This window comes from Cariama cristata, unplaced genomic scaffold (assembly GCF_000690535.1).
Source record: "Cariama cristata isolate BGI_N322 unplaced genomic scaffold, ASM69053v1 scaffold22259, whole genome shotgun sequence".
NCBI lineage: Eukaryota > Metazoa > Chordata > Aves > Cariamiformes > Cariamidae > Cariama > Cariama cristata.
Window position 1 is genome coordinate 12,658 of NW_009636658.1, and position 26,702 is coordinate 39,359.

The 26,702-nt window shown below is 35.4% G+C and overlaps 1 protein-coding gene across 1 annotated transcript in view; it reads left to right on the top strand.

Moving 5' to 3' along the window:
- The window catches only part of AGL (amylo-alpha-1, 6-glucosidase, 4-alpha-glucanotransferase), a gene marked incomplete at its 5' end in the record, with an annotated part of 32,848 nt that extends 10,139 nt beyond the window's left edge, over positions 1 to 22,709 (top strand). Inside the window, 23 exons of the mRNA XM_009708007.1 lie at positions 614 to 801; positions 1,838 to 1,961; positions 3,030 to 3,193; positions 3,752 to 3,853; positions 4,094 to 4,246; positions 4,327 to 4,477; positions 5,637 to 5,761; positions 5,873 to 5,985; positions 6,112 to 6,246; positions 7,082 to 7,212; positions 7,801 to 7,937; positions 9,611 to 9,744; positions 10,888 to 11,063; positions 12,879 to 12,981; positions 14,222 to 14,447; positions 14,847 to 14,958; positions 15,301 to 15,436; positions 17,328 to 17,440; positions 19,244 to 19,455; positions 20,030 to 20,127; positions 20,683 to 20,770; positions 20,863 to 20,996; positions 22,414 to 22,709. Coding sequence (XP_009706309.1) covers positions 614 to 801; positions 1,838 to 1,961; positions 3,030 to 3,193; positions 3,752 to 3,853; positions 4,094 to 4,246; positions 4,327 to 4,477; positions 5,637 to 5,761; positions 5,873 to 5,985; positions 6,112 to 6,246; positions 7,082 to 7,212; positions 7,801 to 7,937; positions 9,611 to 9,744; positions 10,888 to 11,063; positions 12,879 to 12,981; positions 14,222 to 14,447; positions 14,847 to 14,958; positions 15,301 to 15,436; positions 17,328 to 17,440; positions 19,244 to 19,455; positions 20,030 to 20,127; positions 20,683 to 20,770; positions 20,863 to 20,996; positions 22,414 to 22,531 — 3,173 coding nt within the window. The remainder of the gene's footprint in view (positions 1 to 613; positions 802 to 1,837; positions 1,962 to 3,029; positions 3,194 to 3,751; positions 3,854 to 4,093; positions 4,247 to 4,326; positions 4,478 to 5,636; positions 5,762 to 5,872; positions 5,986 to 6,111; positions 6,247 to 7,081; positions 7,213 to 7,800; positions 7,938 to 9,610; positions 9,745 to 10,887; positions 11,064 to 12,878; positions 12,982 to 14,221; positions 14,448 to 14,846; positions 14,959 to 15,300; positions 15,437 to 17,327; positions 17,441 to 19,243; positions 19,456 to 20,029; positions 20,128 to 20,682; positions 20,771 to 20,862; positions 20,997 to 22,413) is intronic.
- Between the last annotated feature and the right edge of the window lie 3,993 nt (positions 22,710 to 26,702).

Consider the following 26,702-nt stretch of genomic DNA (forward strand, 5'->3'; position numbering starts at 1 on the left):
AAGATTTATTTTTTTTTGATTGATTGCATCAGAGAGAAGGCAAAAACCAGTATATGAAACTAGACTAGATGGAGGGTGAACATTTTCATACACACAAAAATTATTTAGGGACTTTGTCCATTTAAGTGACCTACCTGCCTAAGTACTTTGGAAATTTGCCTTACATCATTACAGTCTGCTGTTAACGGAAGATAAAATTTTAAATTGTGGCTGTGGCAGTTTGTTTATGGTAACATTGTGAGATGCTTTTTTGTATTTGGCCAGTATAAACAACTGAACTACTGATTTTGTTCATTTGTTTGCTGCTTTTTTTGTTCTTTTTATTCTCAAGTACGGTTTTTATACTGCTTTGAAGAATTAAAAGGAGTTTGATTTCAATCTGAAGAATTATTTCAGTATCACTATAGAGGTTAAATATTCCCTTGGAGTAGTCTGAAATTACACATCACTGTAGACTAGATAGATTTTGAGTTGATACGGTTATTGTTAGAATTTTTACTCTTCATCACAGTCTTCTGCTCTTCAGCAGTAGAAAATGAAATACCACATTCTCATTTTGGTGTACAATTTTATACTATATATATACACTATAGTGAACTTACTTCCCTTACAGGTTCAAATGTTTACTTGAGAAGAGAGCTTATTTGTTGGGGAGACAGTGTGAAGCTGCGTTATGGTAATAAACCTGAAGACTGCCCATACCTCTGGGCACATATGAAAAAATACACTGAAATCACTGCCAAATATTTCCATGGTGTTCGTCTTGACAACTGTCACTCAACACCTATTCATGTAGCTGAGGTACGCAAAATTAAGCATGTTTATTACAAAGCAGCTTCTGTCTGTGAAGTAAGTCCTGCACGGTTGCTGCAAAATCTGCAGGATCTACATGGCAGAGTTCAGATGTGAATGAATCTTCCTCATGGCACAAGCAAGATTTCTTGACTGGTGATGTTTAGATATGGTTTCAGCTACTCTAAACAGTTAGTAGAATGGTGTAGCTGTACTGCGGATGTGGATGGACCTGACTAACTTTTCCCTCGATTAGCTAGGGACTTAGTGCAAGGACTGCCAGCATCCAATATGTCATTTTTTAGCTGGGGTCATTGCCAAGTGCTTGGTTGAAAGTCTTAGTGTTTCTTTGCCATGTATATTTTACTATTGCTGAGTTAAACAGGAAGTGGTTTACTTCCCAGGATTCAAAAGCTGGTAAAGAATACTTGCAAAAAGTTTATTCTGGCAGGTTTATTGCGAAGATTAGTGCTTATTGTTTACCACAGAGCTGACTATATCCAGAAATTGTACTTACCTAGTAAATTAGCTTTAAGTAGATTTGAGTAGTGCAGCTTTTTAGTGCTTAGTCTTAGTTTGGTTACAGAACTTACCTAAATCTATGAAGAGCTCCCTAAAATGAGCTGATTTGCGTGTACAGAAGTTGTAAGTGGCTCTTAAATGCAGCCATTTCAAAACTTCTGCCATTCTTTCATTTATTGTTACCATTCCAGTATCTTCAAAGGCTTAAACTGAAGTCTTCCTCAGATTTCTTACCTTAACAGGTAGCTCTTTTATCCAACCTCTGTCTTGCATTTTGAATTAGGATTTGTTTAAAAACAAAGTTGTAATTAGCTTAAAGTCTGCGGATAACTTCTTAGAATTAGTCTGTAAATAATCTCTTTAAAGTATAAACATGGTTTTATGAATCTTACCTGTTACTAAAATATTTAATGAACTGCATATATGAATGACTCATTTATGTTTGGTTAACGTTCATGTTAATGATTGCCTTTACATAGCTGACAATGGATGTCTTGGATTAAAAATGTGTTATGATCTATAGGAGATGCTAGCAACAGCCAGATCAGTCAGACCTAATCTTTATGTGATAGCTGAACTCTTCACGGGCAGTGAGTACATTGACAATGTTTTTGTCAACCGCCTGGGAATTACCAGCCTGATTAGAGGTACAATAAGCAGTTGGAAATTATGTAGGATTGTTGTGTATGGTTTGGAGTTTTTAATGTGAAACTAACATTGGTACGCTTTTTTGTTTTTCTTACATATTCATGTTCTTTGCTTATGCTATTACTTTTTCTTCTTCATGTTCTATTTAACTTCTCCTGTATTGTATCCTAATACTTGATTTTGTTTATGTTTGTGTGTCCTCCTCTGTGTAACAACTTTTTTTGTTCCTTAATTTTGGCTTTCTACTTACCTTTGCTGCATGGCATTTTCCTATTGTCCAATCCCTGCCTAGCTTTGAAACTTGTCCTTTTTTGTATCTACCTTTCCCCTTTCTGTGGCTTTTTTGGCTGTGCTTTTTGCAGTACATGCTGGACACAGCTAGAAAATTGCGAGCCGATTTGTATGTAGTGGCTGAACTGTTCACAGGAAATGAGGAGCTGGACAATATCTTTGTGAATAGGCTGGGCATTACCTCCTTAATAAGAGGTAGGCTTGCTGTGTGTGTGGTCTCTTTCCAACGAGAGATTATGGATGATGTGCTTTTCCCCAGGAAAAGGTTTCTTCTGGATTATGCACCTTCAATTTCATACTCAGTGTAATCAGAAGTACAGTTTTTGTACTGTGACTTTTTTGATACTTGGCAAAAAATAGAGTATTAGCTGTAAAATAAGAGAAGACATCCTGCATCAGTTTACAGAAGGTTAAATATTTCACTCTTGTTCTAGCAAGAGAAAAAGAAGTTGTAGCATAACTCTGCTATGCAAGTGCAGCATCATGTCTGATTTTTGTTGCATGAGTTTCTTAAAGCCTATGAGAAACAGTTTCAGATCTCTGCCTTTTTTTCCGACTTTTTTTTCCCCTTGGCTTTCTCTACCTTAATATATTATAGTAAATGGAATATTCCAAGATGGTGTACCCACATTGGAGAGTATACTTATATGTGACTTTTTTTTTAATGACTGAACACACTAAAATAACAACTGTAAAATGCTGCATTAACATCTTTGAGCATGCTGTACTCTATGGTAGTAGCTCTTATGCAAACACTTACCTATTTTATTCTTTAGAGGCAATGACTGCTTATAATAGCCATGAAGAGGGAAGATTAGTTTATCGTTTTGGAGGAGAACCTGTTGGCTCTTTTGTTCAGCCACGTTTGAGGCCTTTGATGCCAGCTATTGCTCATGCACTCTTCATGGATATTACACATGATAATGAATGTCCAATTCAGGTGAGCACCTAAACCAAAACCCAAAGTTTCCATTTAATGTTTTCTGAATTGGTGTTTCTGAACCATGGGAGGGCTTGGTGCAATCTGGATGTTTTTCCTGAGCAATATTTGGGAAAAAAAGTGTTTCAGATCTTCAAGTTTTCATGCAGAAAATAAAATTTTATAACAACTCACTCTGTCTGACATTCAAGATTTTGTCTTTCAAGGGAAAAAGTATATAAAGCTACTCAATGAGCTGTTTTGATTCTTTCATTCTAACCACCAGACAGTGGTTCTGTCTCTGCTTGGTAACCTTCTCCTAAGCTCCTGTTTTACAGGAGAGAATGAGAGTGAGTGGTGGGAGTTGGGAGTGCTTATTTTTGAGCATTTTTCTGAAGTTGCTTTTGTTAGTGCATTTGTAGTAATTTTTTTCAGTAATTCTATTGTGATTGAGAACATTATGATCATGTGATTAGCAACTCCTGTGTTAAACTGAGTATATCTTCTGTATGCTGAATTGGGAGGGATGAATTATATCTTTGTTTCACTATTTTTTTACCTGTTTATTTTTTAATGTAGCACCGATCTGCGTATGATGCTCTTCCTAGTGCAATGATTGTTTCCATGGCATGCTGTGCTACAGGAAGCACCAAAGGCTATGATGAACTAGTACCACACCAGGTAACGTGTACAGTTTAACTCCTAAGTTATTTTAAAAACTTAAACTTTATTCTTGTCCTAGGACATAAAACAGTATTTTAATATTGTTTATTTGAAATTTCAAGCAGTTTACTAGCTGGTGTTACTTCGGGCTGTCCCATTTCATATGAAATTTGAATTGATTATATAGTTGAGACCTCCAGCTGTTTTCACGGGTTTTTTCCAGAGTTGATATTTGCTTAAATCTTAATTTCTTTACAGATCTCTGTAGTATCTGAAGAGAGGTTTTATGCAAAATGGAATCCAGCAGCACACCTGTCTTCTGGTGAAGTTAACTTCCAAACAGGAATTCTAGCAGGAAGGCTGGCCATAAACAGGCTGCATCAGGAGCTGGGGGCTAAAGGCTTTAATCAGGCAAGAAGTGAGGGTAACACTGCAATTTCTCCATATTTATGTTCTGAGTGAGCACAGTTGCAATGGTATGTCTTTTCTAGGTCTATGTAGATCAAGTTGATGAAGATATAGTGGCGGTGACAAGACATTGCCCTAACACACACCAGTCTGTTGTGGCTGTAAGTCGAACTGCCTTCAGGGATCCTAAAACTTCCTTCTACACTAAAGAAGTACCTGAAATGTGTATCCCAGGTAATCGGACTTCTTTTCAAGGAATGGCAGGTGTACAAAAAATTCAAGTTATTCTAATTCCATACTACTTGACTTCAAACACATGAAATCAATATGAGAATTTTCAGTATATAACACTTTTTTAATATGTGCTGACATGCATGCATCAAAAGTTGTTAAAGAATAACAAACTTACCTTGCTTAGGGTTTTCAAAGACATTCATATTGAGTATACTTCCCACTATAAGCTCTTCATGAGAGTGTGGTTTTGCTTACTGTCTTGTTTGTGAACTGGTAAAAAATAGTTAACAGCAAGATGGTTAATTGTACAGAGTTGGGGGAGCATTACTGGTAAGTGTTACACTGGGGAAAAAGGCTAAAACCTCATCATATTTGTTGATGTCATTGCTATTCAACTTTCTTATATGTGACTATTTTTGTAGTTTTAAAATACATCTTAAGAAACAACTTCGTACTGCAAAAATTCATATGAAGTTAATATATAGGTAATGCATACATAATATTAATTAAATATGCAAAGTACTTACTATACTTAATAGTAGCAAAGTATAATGACTTCTACACATCATCTCGACATATTTCTGAAGAAAAGTTTTCCAAACTGGCTTTTTAAGTATACTCGGTTGTTTGAGTGCCTGTATGTGCCTGTTTTAGTCAAATTATGTGTTAAGACACTTAACAAGTGGCTGCAAGACTTACTTATCTTAGTTTGTAGATTACTGAAAGGATAGAGAAAATGGGAATATTTGAATATTAATAATAAGTTGTTACACTTTGAAGATAAACCATCTGTAGCTGCAGTTTGGAAACCAATCTAATATAGTCTCCTAAAAGATAATAATGAAACAGAGCTGGTGATCAGTAAAAGAGAAGTTGTAATTCACTAATAGTTGACTAATTTTATGGTTAACTTATTATAAAATGACAAAATTGCAGTTTTAAATACAATACAGCCAATGAATGTGTAATGAATGTTTATAGGATATTTCAAACACTTCCCCATATGTTTTGTCACATTTGGTTGTTCTTTAGCTGTACAACAGAGACTTGTATTTTGAATACTTAGGTTTTTAGTTTTAGGTTTTGCTTCATGTTTTCAAAAGAATCACTTTTTGTTTAAAGTACCTTAACAGCTACAACATGATTTAACTTTTCTTAGGAAAAATAGAAGAAGTAGTACTTGAGGCTAGGACTATTGAGAGAAATACTAGTCCTTACAAAAAGGATGAACATTTTATAAATGGATTACCTAATTTCACAATGGAACTCAGAGAGCATATCCAGGTAATTAGCCTCCTTCACCCATGTTCTGATGTAGTATTTTGTAACTTACGATATTTTATATTAGAAAAAAGACATTGAAATTTCATTTGCAAATGTGTTTTCTTTTCTAAGATTAAAGACAGTAAAATTATAAAGCAAGCTGGAACTGCCATAAAAGGGCCAAATGAATTTGTTCAAGAAATAGAATTTGAAAAATTAACACCAGGAAGTGTAATAGTATTCAGGTATGTTATTATAATTACTGAATGGCTGTGTTAGTTAAAATAGAATTATAGTATTCTTTGTTTTGAGACTTGAGAATAGTTATTGCAAGTGCTACATTTCTACAAGTTATGCATTCGTATTTACAGAGTTAGTCTTGACCCGAAGGCACAAGAGGCTGTTGGTGTACTCCGCAATCATTTGATCCAGTTCAGCCCTCATTTTAAATCTGGAAGTCTTCCTGATGATCATTCAGCACCTATATTAAAAACATTATTTTCTTCGTGAGTATTCTTTAAGTTTCTGAAGTAGAACCAAGAGAGCTACAGTGGGAATGAAGAACAGTCTTGTAAGCTTAAAGTGAGGATTTTTTTTTCTTCTTGTTACTGCAGACGGATTTGGATTGTCAGAGTACAATAAAAACTGAGATATTATTTTTATATGTATAATACTAAGCAGCAATAATACTTAAAAACTTCCCAGGCTCTTTAGTTCCCATTCTGTGTAATAGCTCCTTAAAGTAGACTGCTAACATGCAATCATAGAATGGTTTGGTTGGAAGGGGCCTTAAGGATCATCTAGTTCCAACCCCCCTGCAATGGGCAGGGACACCTTCCACCAGACCAGGTTGCTCAAAGCCCCATCCAGCCTGGCCTTGAACACTTCCAGGGATGGGGTATCCGCAGCTTCTCTGGGCAACCTGTTCCAGTGATTTTCTTCCTTGTATCTAATCTAAATCTGCCTTCTTCCAGTTTAAAGCCATTAGCCCTTGTCCTATCACTACAGGCCGTCATAAAAAGTCCCTCCCCAGCTTTCTTGTAGGCCAATACTTTTTAGGTACTGGAACGCTGCTGTAAGGAGCGTTTGTTAGTTTTGGGGTATGATTGTTCAGGATTTGTGCTTAATGCTGTGTTTCTAAATAAGTACTGAAACATCTGAGCGGAACATCTGAAAAATCAGGCTCTTAATTTCCAAGATTAAGTGCTGAGAGGGTTCTATATATTTGATTATTCTAATGTATGTCTGAAACTAGAATGGTTTGTGAAGTCCTTTCTCTGTTTACCTACTAATGTTGCTTTGGGGTTTGGAAATAATTTTTTTTCTCCACTGTTTTTTCAGTATTGCATCTAAACTAACTTTGGCTGACCTAAATCAAGTACTGTATAGGTGTGAAGCAGAAGAACAAGAAGATGGTGGAGGTTGCTACAATATTCCAAACTGGTCATCACTGAAGTACGCAGGCCTCCAAGGTAATAGTTTCAGCATTCTTTTTTCTGTCAAGAAAAAAAGTAAAATACAGCTGCTCAGTCTAGATGGTAACTTAATGGGGTTTTTTATGGCTAGTGCTGTTGTTTAGATAAAAACCAGTAAGTTCTTTCTGCTTGGCCGTGCTACTAATCAGCGTTGTACCTAGGAAATCGCATACTGAAATAAAACCCCTCTCTCTCAATACTCTGGACTGCCAAATTACGTTTCAATATGTGTTTTAGAACCAATGCCCTTGCTTTTAAAATAAAAAGAAAATACATATACCTCTAGTGAAAAGTCACATTAATTAAACCCTAGATGTTACTAGATGACTGACGAGTGTCAATCATTTATCAAATGTATGAATTCTGTCATGCTGGTTATTCCATAATAATTTTCATAACTGTCTAGGATGTATGCTGAGGAAGCAATAATTGAGTTGTATCCTAACTTGGTCTGCAGGTCAGGCAAAGTAATACAGTTAAATCCAGTTAAAGCATCAGTGGCTGCGTACCTTTTCCTCCTGAATTGTAGTTGCTGTTTGTGATAATGGTGTGTCTTTTAACGCAGAGTTGGGTTTGTATCTTCAGGGTTAATGTCCGTGATGGCAGACATTAGACCAAAGAATGATTTGGGTCATCCATTTTGTGATAACTTAAGATCTGGAGACTGGATGATTGATTATGTCAGTAATCGTCTGATTTCACGTGCAGGAGCCTGTGCAGAAGTGAGTAAAAATACTTATTTGGTGACTTTGGGGTTTTAAATTGCTAGTTTGTTTCCTTTTCAATTACTGGTATATTTTTAAATTCAGTCTGTCTATAACATGTTTCTTGTCTAGGCAATTTCTTCTAGAAGATTAAACTGTTAATATGTTTTTTCTTCCCTCTCCTCAATCCTATTTAAGAATAGACTGCAAAAGGGAAGTGAAAACTATGTAGGGCATGGAGGGGTTTGTTAGCTCTTATACAGAGGCCTGCAGGGGTCCTTCCCTGTTTACTACTTTTCCTGAAATAAAAATGAAGTAAGTTTTTTAAGTACTTTGAAAAGAGGGCCTAAATACTAGTAAGGCATACATGATTATGATGCAGTAAGATTGCACAGTCAAACACTGAGAAGATAGGATTTTCTGAGATTCAAGTCACCTGTATAGCTGCATTGCAATACAGTCCTTTTCTTCTTTCTCATACTTTATTTTCCTGCATGGCAATAGCTTTATTAATTTCACAAGATGAAGACCTGATTTGGGTAACTTACATAATGAATATAATAATGAAGGCTTTAGCATTCTTATTTCATTTTGTTCCTAAAGTCAAATGTAGTGATATAAAGGCAGTCTAATATTGTACTGAAGTGAATGCTGAATGTGACCTTAGAGTTGGAGCTTTTCTAGAAAGGAAGTTGGTCTAATACTTGTCAGATTTACTGCTCTTCAAAGACTGCTGCTTATTTTTTCTGTGTATTTTTTCTGAGTTCTTAATTTGTAGTGTCTCATCCTGTCTCACTGAAAATATAAAGTACCCATAGCTATACTGAAGTCACATGAAACTAATCTCTACAATTTCACTGTTTACATAAGCAACTTTCCCTTCATAATTTCCAGGTTAAAAGTATAGTGTCATCATGTAATATATTGACACATACTTTCTTCATCTGTGCAGTTTTCATCTGAAAGTTTAAATCTTTAGTGACTTTCTAGTAGGTTGTTATGTTGTTCTTTAACAGTACTAGAAGGAGAGAAGATAAATACTTCCCAGGTGTCAAATATTTTGCAGTGGCACAAGGATCGTGAAGCTCCAGCATCCTGAGTCCTAGACCCAGATCTGCAGTCATTTTCACTAGTAGCCATACATAATTTAGCCACCTGGTAGTTTTTTCTATCCCTGATCTCAAGCTCCATCTCTTCAATCCTGTCTCTTAAGCAATGAGAAACTTCCTTCCCACACTTGGGTTGTAGTGATGCCTTTTGAGTTGCAGCTTTCTTTTGCTACTCAATTTTAATAACTTTGTGATTTTATTTTTTTTTTTTCCTACAAGACTAGTGACATATAATCTCTTTCTGTAGTTGATGTTCTTGCCCATTTATGTCATAATACATACAGTATAGATTTTTCCCTAGTACTTTTCTTAGAGTTCATCTCTTGGCTGAAATTTTGGAGCAGGAGGGTACAGCAATTCTACCATGAATATGTAGTATGGTCAACTTCTTAGACATGAATGGTTGCATGCTATTGGTGTTATTAATAACTGAATATAACCTCATCTTTGTGGTGGTCAAGCATAACTTGGGTGTAATAAATGTACAAAACCAGTGACAAATACTTTAACCAGATGGATCCTGAAAGCACTGCTTTTTGAACCCTAGTGTTATCAGGTTCTAATTATATTGTATTTTAATAGGTTGGTCAATGGTTGAAGGCCATGTTTGTCTACCTGAAGAGAATTCCACGTTACCTTATCCCTTGTTACTTTGATGCCATATTAGTGGGTGCGTACACAACGCTTCTGGATGTGGGATGGCATCAGATGTCTAGGTATGCTTGACATATCAGAGCTATAGAGGTATCTGTATATATGTACACCTTTTAAGTTTTATCTGCTGGAGAATGTAATTTGAATATATTCATACTCGTCCAATGTAAAAGGGTAAAATTGGTAGTGAATATCAAATCCATTTTCTAACAGTGGTGGTCTGGAAGGTTGAGACTTCAGATGTCTATCCAGGGTTTGAATTTATACCTAGTGTTGGCATCGGAGGAGGAAGACTTAAGTCAGCATTTCTTTGCCAGGCTTCGGAAACTTTTTTTGCTATAATTTTAGTACAACTGTAATGATTCCTTGAAGTTCAGGGAAGAAAGAAGATACCAGATTGTACTTGATGCTGATGCTTGTTCAACATTTCTTCTCTAACATAGCTGAATATCCTTCATTATCTGAGCTTTTTGCTTAGTTCTTGAAATAACTGTTTAATCTTCAGTGTCTGCTTCTCCTTTGTTTCTTGGAAAGGGAAGAGAAATTGATTTAATGGAGGCTTTATTGTAGCTATGAATTTTCTGAACAAATCAGTATTGATTTGTAAAAATATAGATGTTAAAATGGCAATAGAATTTGGTATGGTTGTGAAATCATGTGGAAAGAAATATATTTTATGAAAAAATGCTTGGAGGTGAACTAGTCAGGAATGCAGGTTGCATTATTTTAGACAATGTGTTAACTGATTTATTGATTTGCAATTATTTATAAATATGAATATATAAAAAATGTGACTCTCTTTAAAAATACTTACTAGGTTTGAAAGAAACTTTTGTTCATAGTACAGTATCTTTTATCGTATTTTTGAAGACCTGAGACCTATGTAGGCATCAAGTAAACAAAACAAATTTCCTTTTTTATCCTTTTTGCTATGAGTATTTGACATAAACACTCCCATTGGCATTAATAAATTCAAATTTAAGGCTAACATTGGGCACCTGTTTTGGGGGAGGGGAAGAAGTAATCTGCAAATTAAACCTTATTTACAAAATCAGCTAATGCAAAATACTAATTTTAACTCAGTTAGTTTATTATTTATTATGCATAATACTTATAATAGTCTTCTGTGAATGAAAAAGGGTACATTTTATAGGCTGATCTTGCTGAATGTAGAGTTATTTTAATTTAATTATATTGAATTACAGCTTTGTGCAGAATGGATCAACGTTTGTTAAACACCTTTCCTTGGGTTCAGTCCAGATGTGTGGTATAGGAAAATATTCTTGTCTGCCAGATCTGTCTCCTTCCTTACATGATGTTCCCTGTAGGCTGAATGAGATTACAAATGAGAAAGAACAGTGTTGTGTTTCTTTGGCAGCTGGTAAGTGAGGACAACATTTTTTAAAAAAAAATAAAGTCTTTCTCGATAGTTAAAGGTTTTTGGTAACTATATTAAAATTGTCTCCATTGTGCTTGGGATCCATATGTCAGCAACCAGGTATAAAATGTAGGTAGCAGTTTTCCTCACTTTTCCTCTGCATTTGAACTTGTATTTAAGATAAAGATTTGCCCATATTAAAAATACGGGAGTCTTGTCCCCAGGAAGTACTGGTAGACAACCATTTTATTACTGCTCTTGGGAGGTGGGAGGGGGACCTTATAAACACTTTATCTAGAGACATTTTTAGCTATATCCACTTTTATAATTGTGGACCTCCATGTGTGATGTTCTCTTTCTTTCCAGAAAGCTTGCTTGAGATAAATATACTTAGCATGATAAGTTTTAGTTTATCTTTTTTTAAACATTAATTTAAGAGCTGAATCATAGTGGAGTACAAGGGTGAATTTATTGTTTACAAGTTCTCAGAAAAAGAAAGAACCCTTAGCAGACCAGAAGAACGCCTGATCTGAAACTCTCTCCAAAAGGAAAGAGCATAAAGGCAGTCAGCAAATAGTGTTTGTATCTCTCAATGTTCTGCCAGCATCTGGCAGTCTTTGAATTGGACACTTTCCTATGTCAAAACTATTACCTTCTGTGTTTAGTGGCTAGAATGAATTTATTTTTGTTCCAAGTTGGCTCATTCCTTTTCTGAAACCATAGAAACTTTTAACATCCACAGGTTCTATGGCATCTGTCTCACTGGGGCGTTTATTTTCTTCTTTTTGCTGTCTGAGTCTCTGATGGAGTTTTACTGCTTTTACTTTCTGGTTTTTAGTAACATTCCATTGGCCTGCTTTAGTGTTACCTAGAAGCACAGAGGCACAATGTTCCTTTAAATTGGTCATAAAAATTAATTATGCTAAAGGATTTGGTTTTAAATATCCCCTTCACATACTCATTGGTAGTTGTGTCTGAGATTTTATTTTTTTTTAACTCATAAGTGGATTGTCATTTTCAAGTGCTGTTGCTATATATTATAAAATTGTGGAGGTGTAGAGGCCGTATTTGAGTATTAGCAAATAGTTTGGAAAAGTAAGTGATAGAAGTTAAAATGTTCTTCTGTCAAGCATGCACAAGAGACTGCTGTTTTGAAACTTTACCATATGGAATTTTTTGTTTGATAGATTCAAAAAGTTAGTAAATGGAAGAAAAGACAAGGATAGACCTTACTGTTGTAATTATTATGCTTTATCAGTCAGAATCATTCTTAAAGTTACATGTTACAATGTTTGCAGTAAGATGTAGTTCTAGAAGCTGCTGGAAAAGAGAAGCAAGTTTCGTTTTATAGTGGCTGAGAACAATTTTGGGCTGAACAAATTCATAGCTTTCCAGTACTCCATTTATGCTACTGAGATGGCACGGCTCTCATACATAAACTCTTGCCAACAAAGCATTATAAATCTTGTCATAGTTCTGGCTTTTTGTTTGTTGATTTTCTTTCTGCTTCTTTTAATTGCAGGGTAGCACTTGGTTAAGTTACAAAGTGATTTAATAAAAATTTAAGTGTGACTGTTACTGATAGGAGAAATTCTGTTGTGTGGTCTTGAAATTCTAGAAGATACTGTTCTAAAATGATGCTTTATTTTATTTTATCAAGAACTTGGTCTAGAAGATTGTTTACTTTATAATTTTTTCCTAGATTAAGATATTTAAATGTGAATATATTTTTACTTATGGTTATTTTATACACACTTATATGCTTGGAGTTTTCTGCCATTATCAATAAATGAGATGAACAATGACATTTCTTTTTAGGTTTACCTCATTTTTCATCTGGAATTTTTCGCTCTTGGGGAAGGGATACCTTTATTGCTTTGAGAGGTCTAATGCTAGTTACTGGGCGCTATCTAGAAGCAAGGTAAGACTGACTTATTCTTAGTTCTTACTAGTTTTGCCGGTAGTTAGGAAAAAGGCACACTCTCAAAATCTGAGATGACACACAAGCTATTAGAAACAGTTGATGTGTAGTATAAAACTTTAACAGCCCTAGACAGTTTTTTCAGTTATGTCCTAAATGTAATTAAAAATACTATTTAAATGATTCTCTTTTGCTTTCTTAGCACTGACATGAAGCTGATGTTCTGTATAGGTAGGATAGTTTTAACCCCTGTAATACTACTGCTTGCCTTTAAACAAAGTGATTGTGTTTCAGATGTGCTTGCATCATTGTTGCTGAGCAATAATTTCAGAATTACTTATATAAAAATTTGAAGTAGCAAGATAATACTGTTTTAATGAGAAGGGTATGATTGCATGTCTATTGTGGGGTTTTTTTGGTAACTGCTAGTATTTGTCTGTTAATACTAGAAATCAGCTAATTGTGGATTGTTGCAATCTGGTATCTGTTTATAAATGCTTAACCTGACAAATGAGCCAGATATAAGCCAGATCTATTGATTTGATATTTCCATTAATCTTTTAATTTGGGTAGAGCTCGCCACATGATACAAACATAAAAATTAGTTGTTTTCAATTAGTATGTATTTATGCTGTTGTACACTTGGCCAACTATTACCTTTTTCATGCAGTAAGATCTGCAGTCTACTAGTATGTTTATATTCCTTTTTAAAGGTAGTTGCAATCCATGTTTTCTGCAAGGTATGTGCAACAGTTCTCAAATGAAACTTCTCATAACCTCAGTTGCTGTCACCTCCCTGTATTTTAATAGGAAATTCCCATCTACTCCTGCCCTCAGTCCCCATTCCACCCTACCCATCAGAATGGATACCAGGGTGATCATAAACAATGTCAATAAAACCTTCCCTGTGACCTCAGTGGGATTTGGGTTTACCTATGGAAAAGCAAACTAGCTTTTCTACTTTAACAGATGTTGTATGCTTTATACAAACTGATTTAAGGGTATTCATGTTGGGGAGTTTGTAGGGAAGAGATGACTTTTTATTGTCAAAAGAGTTTATGCTGAATGATGTAATCTGTAGTTTTTAACAGCAGACTTTTGGCATCTGTCTTTAAGATCCTGTTTATCTCCTTGACTTACCTTGCTATTAAGGTAAACTTACATGCTTTGTACTTATTACTTGGTCCAGTAAGAGCCTTGAAAATAACTTAGTCAAGACTCTGTTTTTCTTTTGTTCTAGAAACATCATTTTAGCATTTGGTGGGACTTTAAGACATGGTCTCATTCCTAATCTGCTTGGCCAGGGGACGCATGCCAGATACAACTGTCGCGATGCTGTATGGTGGTGGCTTCAGTGTATCCAGGACTACTGTAAAATTGTTCCAAATGGATTAGACATTCTCAGGTGTCCTGTTTCTAGGATGTACCCAAGAGATGACTCTTCTCCTCAGCCTGCAGGCACTATGGTAAAGATCACTTCTGATTTAAGTATTTAACACAACTATAAATTTTTAATGAAAGGATGTAATTTTTCTAGCTACAAGAACCTGTTGCACAAGAATTCCATGTGTTAGGTACTCCTCACTATGTCTGCATCACATGATTAGACCGGTCCAGGGGATTGGGAGTGGAGAAAAAAATTTCATCAGCATCTAAATTTTTTCTTTGCTTTTTGTCTTGAAAAAATGTTTATATTGTATACAATGTATTGCCATTGAGAAGGATGCTACTGAAAATGTTAGATGCTTTTCTTTTAAAGTATCATAAACTAGAGGCTAAGAATTGCTACTATTTGCACATTAGAGCCTTTCTACTCATATTTCATCTTGCCTTTCGCATATTACCCAAACATGCAATCAATCTAGGATCAGCCACTTTATGAAGTAATACAGGAAGCAATGCAACGACACATGGAAGGCATAAATTTCCGAGAAAGGAATGCTGGTCCGCAGATAGATCAAAACATGAGAGATGAAGGTAACATATAGAACACTTGCTATGTAATTCAAAAGATGACAATTGTATTTCTTTTTCCTCTAGCTATTGGTATATTTTTGAAAAATTGTTTAATGTACCTAAAGCTATATTACTTTAAATACATTAAATGTTTTAAAAGTACCTAATTGTTTATTATCAGCAACAAGTTATCTTTAAATAAAAGTTCACTTAGAAGTACAGTTGCCTTGAGAAACCCACCTCAGATCTCTTGTTTGGAGGGGTTTGTTTTTTTTTATTTAGGAGGTTTGGGCTGAGGGAGGGCAGTTGGGATTTTGCTTTGTTTAAAATACAGACTTCACATGTGATGTTCTTGCTTGGCAGGTTTTAATGTAACTGCAGGTGTTGACCCTGAAACTGGCTTTGTCTTTGGAGGGAACCGCTTTAATTGTGGCACTTGGATGGATAAAATGGGAGAGAGCGACAGAGCTCGCAACAGAGGAATTCCAGCTACTCCAAGGTACAAAATGCAGGCTTGGGGTGGGGGGAGGGTTTAAATTATTTTTTTAACTGAAATTCTTCTGCAGAACTACTGTGCCTTCCATTATCACATCTCAGAGGTGATCTCTCAAATGTTCTAAATGTTTCTGCCTACTAAAATGTTAATGGTAATTTTTTTCTTTGTGTTCATTCGAAGAAAAAAGGTGTGCTTTTAGCAGATGAAGCCCTCTGCTTCTGGCATGGTTTTAGCTCCCTGCAAACAGTCAACTTTTGATTTCAAGTAGTAAAATGTAATTTAGGAAAAACTGTATACTTGTAGTACTAGCAGTAATTTATTATTTAGACTACTTATGGGAGGTATTTATTGATAATTGTTCTTGTTTGAGTACTTCTTATTTAGAATTCAAAAATTCCTACAACATCTAAGTTTTTAAAGTTGAGATTATATATTTTAAAAATAAGCTCTTTACTATGTGCTAGCAAACTGCTGCAGGCATCCTTGCTTGACTTTAGTACCGCATCAGTTTCAAATAGATTGCCATCTGTGGGCGAGAACTGAAGGGAAGACATTATCTTGCTTGACAATTCAGGCATTTTAATTAGGAACCAAGAGAGGTTGAGGTACCTGCCCTAAAGAGGCTAAATTGATGATGCTAGAGAAAAATTTTACATCAAGCAGGTAGTAAAACTCAGTATGATATAACATGAAATGTATGCATATGGTGATGATCTGAATATTGCCTGAAAAAAGAAGCAAGTCCAAGAAGTGCATTTAGGGCTTATTTTAATGCTTCATTTTTGACTTGAGTAATCTGTTGTGGCAGAAATATTACCTAAGTTACCGAAGTGCATGTTGCAGATGAGAACCTCTGTATTGAACACAGTTTTAACATCAGAGGACCAAGTTGTTTGGGGCTGATACTTTTTTCATGTTCTTAATTACTGGTATAAAATTATCTTAAATCTGTGCAAATTGGCTGGTTATGATAATACACTTTAAATTAGCCTATTGTGCAGAAAAAAGTATCTGTTAGCCAGTTCACAGTCAAGCTTGTTCTGTGACTGTTAGCTGATAGAAAACCTCATCTGTTTTCTACTGTCTCCTCAGTTATTTCTTCATCAGGTGGAATCCTTCTGATCTAAATAAACAGACTATGTCAATGTACTTTAATGCTAATATTCTCTTCTCTTGGCCCCTCATGAAACTGAAAAGTACCCTATAAAACTGAGTGTGCCTAAAACTGGCAGATAAGCTTCAGCATAGATAAAGTTAAGATATGCATCTAGGGGAAAAATAGTCTAAAACATGCCTACACAATTTTGTCAGAGCTCAGCTACAACACAGGAAGGAAATCTGAGTCACTGGCAACTTTCTGAAATCGTATCTTAATGTACAGCAGCAGACAGAAAAGCTAATAAAAATAATAACAGTAGGTGTCATCAGTAAAGGTTTTTAGAACAAGACAGAGGGCACATTCTGCCTCTGTGAAACCTTGCACCTGCAAGATGCACTTGTATCTGGAGTGTTGTGTGTAGTGCTGGTCTCAAGAAAGGCATAATAAAGGGTGGTACAGAGAAGGGCTGCTAAAACTGAAAGGGGTGGAGTTAGCTGCCTTGCAAGGAGAGACTGGAACATCTAAGGACTCTTCATTTTCAAGACAATACCAGCAAGAGAGGTGTGACTGAAGTTTAGAAAATGGTGACAGTAGTCATGATGATGGAGCTGTTATTCACAAAACACTGCAATACTGTAGAACTTTTCAATGCTCATATAGGAGAAATAAGGGAATAATAGGAGAACAGGGAATAATGAAGTGTCTAAATAAGATTATTTCTTTTCAGTTCCTTATTGAACTTTAATAGCCTTCTTAAAGTAATTCTTGGGCTTTTTTTAATCATTATTACTTTAGAGATGGCTCTGCTGTGGAAATTGTTGGCCTGTGCAAGTCGGCGGTTCGCTGGTTGCTGGATTTGTCTGTGAAAAATGTGTTTCCATTCCGTGGAGTCACTGTAAAAAGACATGGTAATAACATGCACATCTCATAATTGTATTACTGGAGTATAAAAATAACTAGAATGATGAAATCGTGGCCATATAACATCAGGGATGGTTATCAAACTACTCAAGAAGGTTTAGGGGTAAAAGGAGAAAATCTTGGGAAAGTATCTTGTATGATTAAAATCTTTTGTTACTACAAAAATTTATTAAGGGTTAATATTGTCTTGTCAATATTTCAAATATTTCACTCCATGTATTAAGGTGTAGATCACAAAGGAATTTTGGAGCCTAAATACCCTTTCTCAAAATGGATATAGGTGATAGGATTATTATGTATTATGATGATACGCATCATTCATTACAAGAATGCTAAGTAAAATGATTCAAGACAACTTCTTTTTCTTTTTTTTTTTCCAATATTCACAATACAGAGAAGCACTTCTTGTGTATATTTACATAAATATCTTTAGATGTCGCTTATGTTTCAGAGGGATACTACTCTGGTTACAAAGCTACTTTACTTTGAGCGTACCTATCCTAAGTGAATATACATGCCCTGTAAAGCCTTTTTACTCTTCAGTAAAGGATAATATTGGAAAGCAATTAATTTAATGGTTCTTTTATTCTAATTCAGAAAATGTGAATGTGAATGTGTTTTGTTGGTTTGGGTTTGGGTTTTTTCCTTATTGGTCCTAGGCAGTACAGATTCTTAGGTCATGCACTTACCTCTCACTTCAGGATTTCTTAAAATATATGGCTAGAGTAAGACAATTTAGAATTCAGTACACAGTAATATTATAATCTGTAGATGTAGAAATAATATTTATAAGGACTTGTCTTATCTCTTTTTTGTTCTGAATCTTAAGATTCAGTTTGTGTGTATACTCCTTACTGTTGTTAATCTCGTGTAACTAGGTTTACATTTCATTCATGTGCTGCTGAATCTATTTTAAAACCAGCCTTAATTTCTATTTACGATCTATGCCTTGTTTCTTAAGAATAGGCTTAGTGTTACTGTTGCTAGGGTTTTTGTTCTTCTGGCAATACTATATTTCAATTTTGGTAGTATTGTCCTTTTTGCTATACTCCAGTTGTAGTTAAAGAAAAACAGGTAATACTCCTGTACTCACCTAATGTAAAACTAATGTACAATTCTTTACTGGTTTTGGTTCTTTCATAGAAGTGTTGCTTATTTAAGATGTATGTGTTTCTCAGTCAGGAAGATATCCCTAGCACAATTTTGCTGACTAAAAACCAGATGTTTTCCCAGTCTGACTTGAAGTTTCAGTGAGCTGTTTCTGTGAACTGTAGAATTAGCCTAAATTCGGGGAATTACCAGCTGGAGAAAGGTGATCCTAGGTCTGGTCCTGTTAAGTGTCAGGAATTCAGTAAGAGGAAGCTTTTAAAAGTGACACTTACCCTAATGTTTTGATATTCTGTTTGAAATCTCCAAAATAGCAAGAATATGCATACAAAGTACTAGAAAAGAGCTGACGTGTTACCATGCTGAAATGTTAATCATAAAATTTAAACTTGCTCAATTGAATATTTACTGTAGATCAAAGTACCTCATACTGTTTGCTCCTAGCTAACTGCAAGTTAGAAAATGTTGTGTAAAGAAGTTGTGCATGTGTTGGAGTTGATCTGCAGTATAATTCAACTTCTAGATAATAACTTTTTGCAATGCTACTATGGCGTTTATTGTGTTAGGACTATCCTATGTAAAACTTCAATAAGCAAAACGGTAAAAATAGGCATAAGCATACCTCTGGTGTTAACCACTGTGGCTGCTTTCAGAAAATAAAACCTGTACGTAACGTCTTGCAGGAAAGGAGGAGACTATCACATATGATGAGTGGAACAGAAAAATTCAAGGACACTTTGAAAGGCTGTTCTTTGTCTCTGAGAACCCAGCAGATCCTAATGAGAAACATCCAAATCTCGTTCACAAACGTGGAATTTATAAGGACAGCTATGGAGCTTCAAGTCCATGGTGTGATTACCAACTCAGGCCAAATTTTACAATAGCAATGGTTGTGGTAAGTGAGGGGAAGCATTTGCACTTACAATTTTCTTTATTGTTGAACTAAGCTTGCATTGTAACGTACATCTGCATGGTGTTATATCAGGAACATACATTGCTTAGAATAACTTTTTGAAAGCTTTTATTTTCCATGCATTTAATATTCATCCATCTTACAGTATCTCCTAAAAATACATCCTTGATAGGACTTGCCTAAATGAAACTGCTATCCAGTGTATAGCTGGGATAAATTTGCAGTGTTCGCTGTATTCAGAACGTCTTTTAAGGTTAGGTCTGGAAGGCTGCTTTTCCTGTCAAATTAGCTAAAAAGCATGAGCTGTTTGTCTTTATCAGGTTCGTAAAGAGCTTCAGTAATAATAATAATTGGCAAGTGTATTTAAAATAAATTAAAAAAAAAATTTAAAAGTACTGGATAGCTTCTGTCGTCTTGTTTACTCTGACTTGTAGGTTCCAGAAGTTGATTCAGTAATACAAGACTTGGGCTTTTTGTGGTCTTCTACATTTGTATACACGGTCTTATGTGTGTACATGTGCAGAGTTTACTCATTATATCTTTATCATTTTATTAGGCCCCTGAGTTGTTCACGCCTGAGAGAGCTTGGAAAGCTCTACAGATAGCAGAGACAAAACTGCTTGGTCCGTTAGGCATGAAAACCTTAGACCCAGAGTAAGTATAGTAGAGATAAGAATAAGTGTTAATTACAAAATGTGACAAAATTATTTGACACATGGGGGTAGTATTTCTTTTGTTAAAATCCTTATATATGCCAGTGAAATAAGGCTGCAATAAATACTTCTGGAACAATTATTTTGCTGTTCTAAAAGTCTGTGCAATTGATTTTATTTATCTAGACAATCACCAGGTGTTTTGGATGCCACACAGTAAGCAAGTCAAACTTGGTATCATAAAAGATGTTGAATTTGCATCTTCATACATATTTATATATGATACAGTGCACAGCACTACAGTTGAAGTAAAAGCATAAGGGCAAATTTGTGAATTCAGGTCATTCCAAGACTTTAACCATTTTCCTACAGTTTAAATCTTCTTTGGAATTCCATTGTCATGTAAAATACATAACCTGGTGGAGATTTCTCTAACTTAACTATCATTGAATGTAAATGCCATGACAAATTTTTGATTCATTTCTGCTTTCCATTTTTATGTATCATTTTTTGTTAAGGCTTTGTTTGCATAATTTATTTTTTTTCTTTCTTGCAGTGATATGGTTTACTGTGGAGTATATGATAATGCTCTTGACAATGACAACTATAACATAGCCAGAGGTTTTAATTATCACCAAGGACCTGTAAGAGCCAGTTTCTTCAATTTTAGGAAAAGTGCTGTCACTTTTTCAAACAGACAGCTATTAATAATAATGTCTATTCATTCTTTCCTTAGGAATGGCTGTGGCCAATTGGATATTTTCTCCGTGCCAAATTGTACTTCTCAAAGTTGATTGGTCCAGAGATATATGCAAAGACTGTCGTTATGATTAAGAATGTTCTTTCTCGCCACTATGTTCACCTTGAAAGGTGAGACACCAGCTGACACAGATTAAAAATATTCATTCAAACTGGTGGTATCCACTATGCAATTGAATGTAAACGTACTGATCTATAATGTAAAGAGCATCTGTTTTCTACATATAAAGTTCACTGGTCTCAAGTCTTAAGTTTCAAGTACAGCTGGGATCTAGTGCCTTTGTAGATTGTAGAATTACTAATACTTATCCATGTGAAGACTGGGTGAAATAAACCTTATGTAAAAATATAGGATCTAATTTCAGACAAAAAAATGCATTTCAGAAAAAAAAGTTGGTGAGTTGTTTTTAAAAAAAATCTAAATATTTCAAAACAACTTGCAAAACAAAATAGTTAAAGGGCTAGTAGTAACAGATTAAAACTGTGGCAGATAAGCTGATGCAAAATGCTGTTAGGATTTCTTGTCTTATAAATGAGGAAATGAGTTTGACTGTTTCAGAATCTTAATAACCTTGATATTCTAAGGCGGCAGAGGAACTGCTTATGGCCCTTAAATGTTCCTTTGCATTTTGAGTTCTCCCTCTTAAAAACCAAACCCACATTATTTTTCCCCTTTTTCTGTCTGTTATATTTTTAGTTCTTAATGACTTGAGACAAACATTACCCTTTATCTCTTCCATGTAATCTGCTCTGCAGTACTTCAAATATGCACTTATTTGTACCCATGACAGTAACTCAGTTGGACTGGTCGTGACAGAAGGGTTTGTCTGATCACATGAGGAAGAAAAGGGATTTGTTAAGCAACTTTTAGCCTTATGTGGTACCTTATCCCAGTGTCTTGTTTGGTAGTATTACCAAATAACTTGTAGTTTGGTAACATAGTTTTTTCTGTCTTACTACTTAAGTAGTGTACTTCTACTCTGTTTGGGTATTTCATTTGTGTACAGAATTTTTAATGTAGCAACAGCCTCAACTTATGAGTATTTCTGTAAGTATGTTAGTTTGTGGGCTCTTTTTATTCCTATGGAGGGAAAAAAAAGGCTTATGTTAGTCATGCTGTCTTCCAGCCATTATCACTTTTTAGCACCATAATCCAGTTTCAAATGTAGTTTGAATACCATTCACTTATCTCAAAGATCGTTTGTATTCTTCCAACTGCAAAACTACCTGAATGAGAAACAGGAGCAACATGCCAGTAGTTTTAAGTTCAGGTATTATTAGTAGCAGAGGGTCTGCTTTGAAGGAAAGGCACCCCGACAAAAAAAAAACCACACTAAAATTCCCAGCTGCAGGAAAAAAAAATTAATTAGATCTCAGTTATTAAAGAACATACTGTGCCTGTAGAACAACATACCTTTAGTCATGGTTTTCCGTTTCCTACTGAGATTAAAAGGTTTTGAAATGAAATGTTCTTTTAATTTCAGTGTATGATCTAACAACAATACTCATTTGTTTTTTCTTTCACCAGATCATCCTGGAAAGGTCTTCCAGAATTGACCAATGAAAATGGACAGTATTGCCCTTTTAGCTGTGAAACTCAGGCCTGGTCGATTGGTGTTATCCTTGAAACACTTTATGACTTGTAAAAGTTTGTTTTGATTCGATTTGATGAAACTTCTGTAGTCTTGTTATTGGGCATAAATGAACACTTGGCTTATACTGCAAGGGAAATGTCCTGTTCTGCACAATCACTTAAACTGTGTTCTGACTTTCAAAGATGCTGAATGCCAGCAACTCCTGTGCCCTATAACTGTGTGGGGCTTGGGTTGTTTTTTGAAAATCAGGCCATGACAATAAAATAAAACTGCAGTGCACACTTAATGCAGAAACTTTTAGTATGGAGCAATTTTAAGAATATGCACAAACTTTAAGTAGCTTTGGGTTTTAGACTTTTCAAATCAAAATCTTAATGTAACAAAGGCTCTTTCCTGAGCTGAAAATAAGTAGCACAGCTCTTTATGTTTTTGGGGTATTTTTCTTTGTCTCTTAAAGAGTAAATGGATGTTTTGCAAATACATGCTTAAAGGGGAGTAGACTAACCTATAGCTTTCTGAGTTTGGTATGCTTTATGCTGTAGCACCATACATTAATGAAGGCATAATATGTTGTCTCTCTGTTGAACTGTATTACAGATATTTTTTTTTTTGGTATGTGTTCAGTTGAACATTAAGCAACCACAGAAATAAAGTTTAGGAATACTGTAATAAACCAATCTTTGAAGGTACATATAAAATTTTCAAAAACTTTAAGCTACTTTGAGAGTTAACTCGAGCAATAATGAGGTAATAGCCTGTGGTAATCCATTTTAAATTTATTTAAATACTGTGGGCCATGCAGCAAACCTATTTCTTCATTTAAATCTGTTTTTCACCATGTGGAATTCATAAGAAATGTGTGTGTGTGTACAATGCACAGCCTATATGTTAGGGAAGGCCGAAGATACAGGAGTCAATGTGCTTGACTGCTTAATTAATTTAATTTAGTGAAGAGTATGGTCACCTCAGCCCTTTATTCTTAGGGAAATCCTAGCTGTACTGAGGTGGGTGGAAACACTTAACATCACTGGGAAGAGATACTAGCCTACAACCAAAGAGAAGATGAGGTTTCTAGGCCTTTTGAAATTCTGCTAGTAAGATTAAGCATGCTACCTCTATGTGTTGTTCTTTGGGAACAGCATCCAGTGAACATGATGCAAAACACACGTGTTCTTTCATATTTGGATACCTGCATGCCCTTATTGAGTTCAGTTCAGTTCACTGTTTCCAAACTGAAGGGTGGTAATTCTCAACTCTATTTGTGTGATTTTTCCACCTTAGTGCAATACGCAGAGAGTGAGGCTGACAACACTTCCCACATCACGGGGTGGGGGGGAAGCAAAACTGATAGTGCTTTTCTTAATGTTAGACAATATATGCTGAAAAAAGTATACACAGGATGTAATTATAACGCACTAATAACACATAGGCCAAGATTTTATTGTATCTGTATTTTAAAATGTCCATACCCTGTCTAAAGTACAGGAGATGTGTTACAGATACATTTAAGGGCAAGTTAATGGGCTGAAGATAGATGAATTGTAAGAAGTGGCTATATTCACACTATTTATTTGTAAGGTTAATAAGTATTTGAACTCCCTTGCTGAAGTGTTCAGTACTTAGAAGTTATGAATAGGAAAGATCTATATAGTACCTCAACTTTTGAGCTGCTGCAGTACATGGATTGGGAAATTTTTATTTTCTCGACACAGTGCATGAGAGATGTCATTTGATCAAAAAATTTTACTGAAATATCAGCCATGGATTTTTTTTTTAATGTGCAAGAGGCATATAAAGTATTTTTCATAACATACTGACCTTTCAAAAAATATTGATATTGAGGTTTATGTCCTACTGTAGTGCTAGGTCTTTACTGATTTCCTAGATAATTATTTCTCATTATTTCGACATATGTTTTATAGCTCCTGTGGTTTAGAAAGCAGGAACAATATGGCAGAATAAATTGTTCTTGATGAAAACATTTTAAAATTTAAAGCGCAGCCTAAGAGCTATGACTGTTGAAAAAGATTTCCAGAAGGTGTCAAATTATATACATTGGCAATAACAGCCTTCCAGTGTTGGAAGAAAAAGTGAGAAATTATTCATCAAAACCTTCCTACATTATTACAGATGACTTTCCACTGTTTTGCAAACTGCACTGCTGATAGAGCCTGCGTATTTGTCACTGCTCAGTTTTTTTCTAATATAATAGTAAAATTTTAAAGATAAATCACCACTGTATACACAAAATACATATATGTTATGGAACTTCTAAACATGCCCATTTATAATGTTGCTATGTTGCTTCTGCACTGATTAGTTGAGCATAGTTTTGGTGACAGATAAATGTTTTAAATAGGAAAAAAATATGTATCGTATTGGTTGACTTTGCTGTTAAGTAGCAAGAAAAGTAGTATTTGAGGTTATAACTGTTGGGGGGGTGGTTTATTGGTTTGAGTTTGTTTGTTTTTTTTTTCTTTTTTAATCACAAAGTGACTCAACACTTTGAGCCAGACAGTTTAAAAATAAAGAGGGAAGAAAGCAATGTTAAATCCAACACTTGCATGAGCTAGTGTTTATCTAGATAACTCTATACCTAAGTCATAATACCCTAAAAATAGCTGACTTATGTTTACTGATACCGAACTGTGTTTTCATTCATTAGTATAATTTATATTATACACTCAAAAATTTCTGGTAATGCAAAGTTATAATCAGTAAAATATGATTTAGAAATAAACTAATGTTTTAGAAGTAAACTAAAGAATTTAGAACTGTGAATCCATCATGTTCTGGTTGGTGTTTCTTCATCCATATGGTATTGAGACATATTTCTTTTTTTTTTTTCTTTTCTTCTCTTCCTCCCACTTGAAATAGTTTTGACTGTTACCAGTGTTTGTACAGTTAATAGCTCTTGATTTATTCAAAGATGATTAACTCAAGAATTCAAGTAAAATAATGTATCATTCTCACACTGCATGTTGTAATGTAAAATGGAAAGATGAGGTTTACATGTGTCTTGTCTAGCACAGCAACAACTGATTTTAGAAAAATGTCATTATTCATTTATTTCTGAAATGCACAAAATAAAATTCTTTAAATCAGAGTTAACCTTTTCATGGGGTTGTTTGGAAAAAAGCCAAACATTAGAGATGATGATGCTTGTTCAGTTATTGGCAATTTTACACACAGGGGAGGGATCATGAACTCCTCAGTTCAAATATTAACTACAAAAAATGCTAACAACAATAATCAGCTTATTAAAAACAACCATAAACTTGAGCCTTATACATAGATTCTTATGTTTCTGACATTGTCAGCTGTCTCAGCTGGCTTTGAGTGGATTGGGCTAGAAGAGCTCTGCATGTCCTTTCTGCTATAAATTGCTATGTAACTTTAAGTCATGGTTCTCCCTGAGAGAACAGCCTTAAGATATACTGATTAACAGCTGCCCAAGGGATAGGCAGTTATTAGTTAACTTCCTATCACTGTAGAGAAGGGATTTTACTCCCCAGCTCTACTTTGTAAAATCACTCTCACAGTACAGGTGACAGTGATAGACTGAATGTGTTTTGCAACTTACCCCATTTCATTGCATGCTTTATAAAATCAGGATTTTCCTAATCCTCTATTCAAGCATTTCCTTTAAGAAAGTAATTTCTATTATTCTATTGTATAATACTTTAAATATCCTACTGAAAAATTGTTAAGGAAATGTAGAAATGACCAGTCACTGAGTTGCCAAGGAGCAGGGGAGCTGGTAACCTCAGAGCTGCTAGTTCTGAAACCTCGTGGCACCTCAGGCAGATGAATTGAGGAATAAACGAAGTGTTAGTGGTCACCGGGCGGGTTTCTGCTGATAGCGCCTTTTGAGATTGCAGATAGCAATTTAGGAAACGTCTTTAATCAGGAAATTTGAGATCCGCCCGTGTTGTCGTGTCAGTGAAGGTGACCTTAGAAGGACAGCTAGTCTCATCACCTGAAAAAGGGCTTCCCCTTCCCAGGTGGCTGCTGCCTGGGGCGACGGCTAAGCGGGCTGCCCCGCGGCCTGAGGGGGTCCGCTGCCCTTACGTTGGGCGGCGCCCCGAGCCCTGTCACCTTTCCCGCGTCCGGCTGAGCGCCCGCCCGGCAGCGAGAGAGGTGAGGGACCGGTGAGCGAAACGCCCCGCTGACAGGAGCGGAGCGCGGAACAGCTTTCCTGCGGGCAGGACGGCTGCTGCCG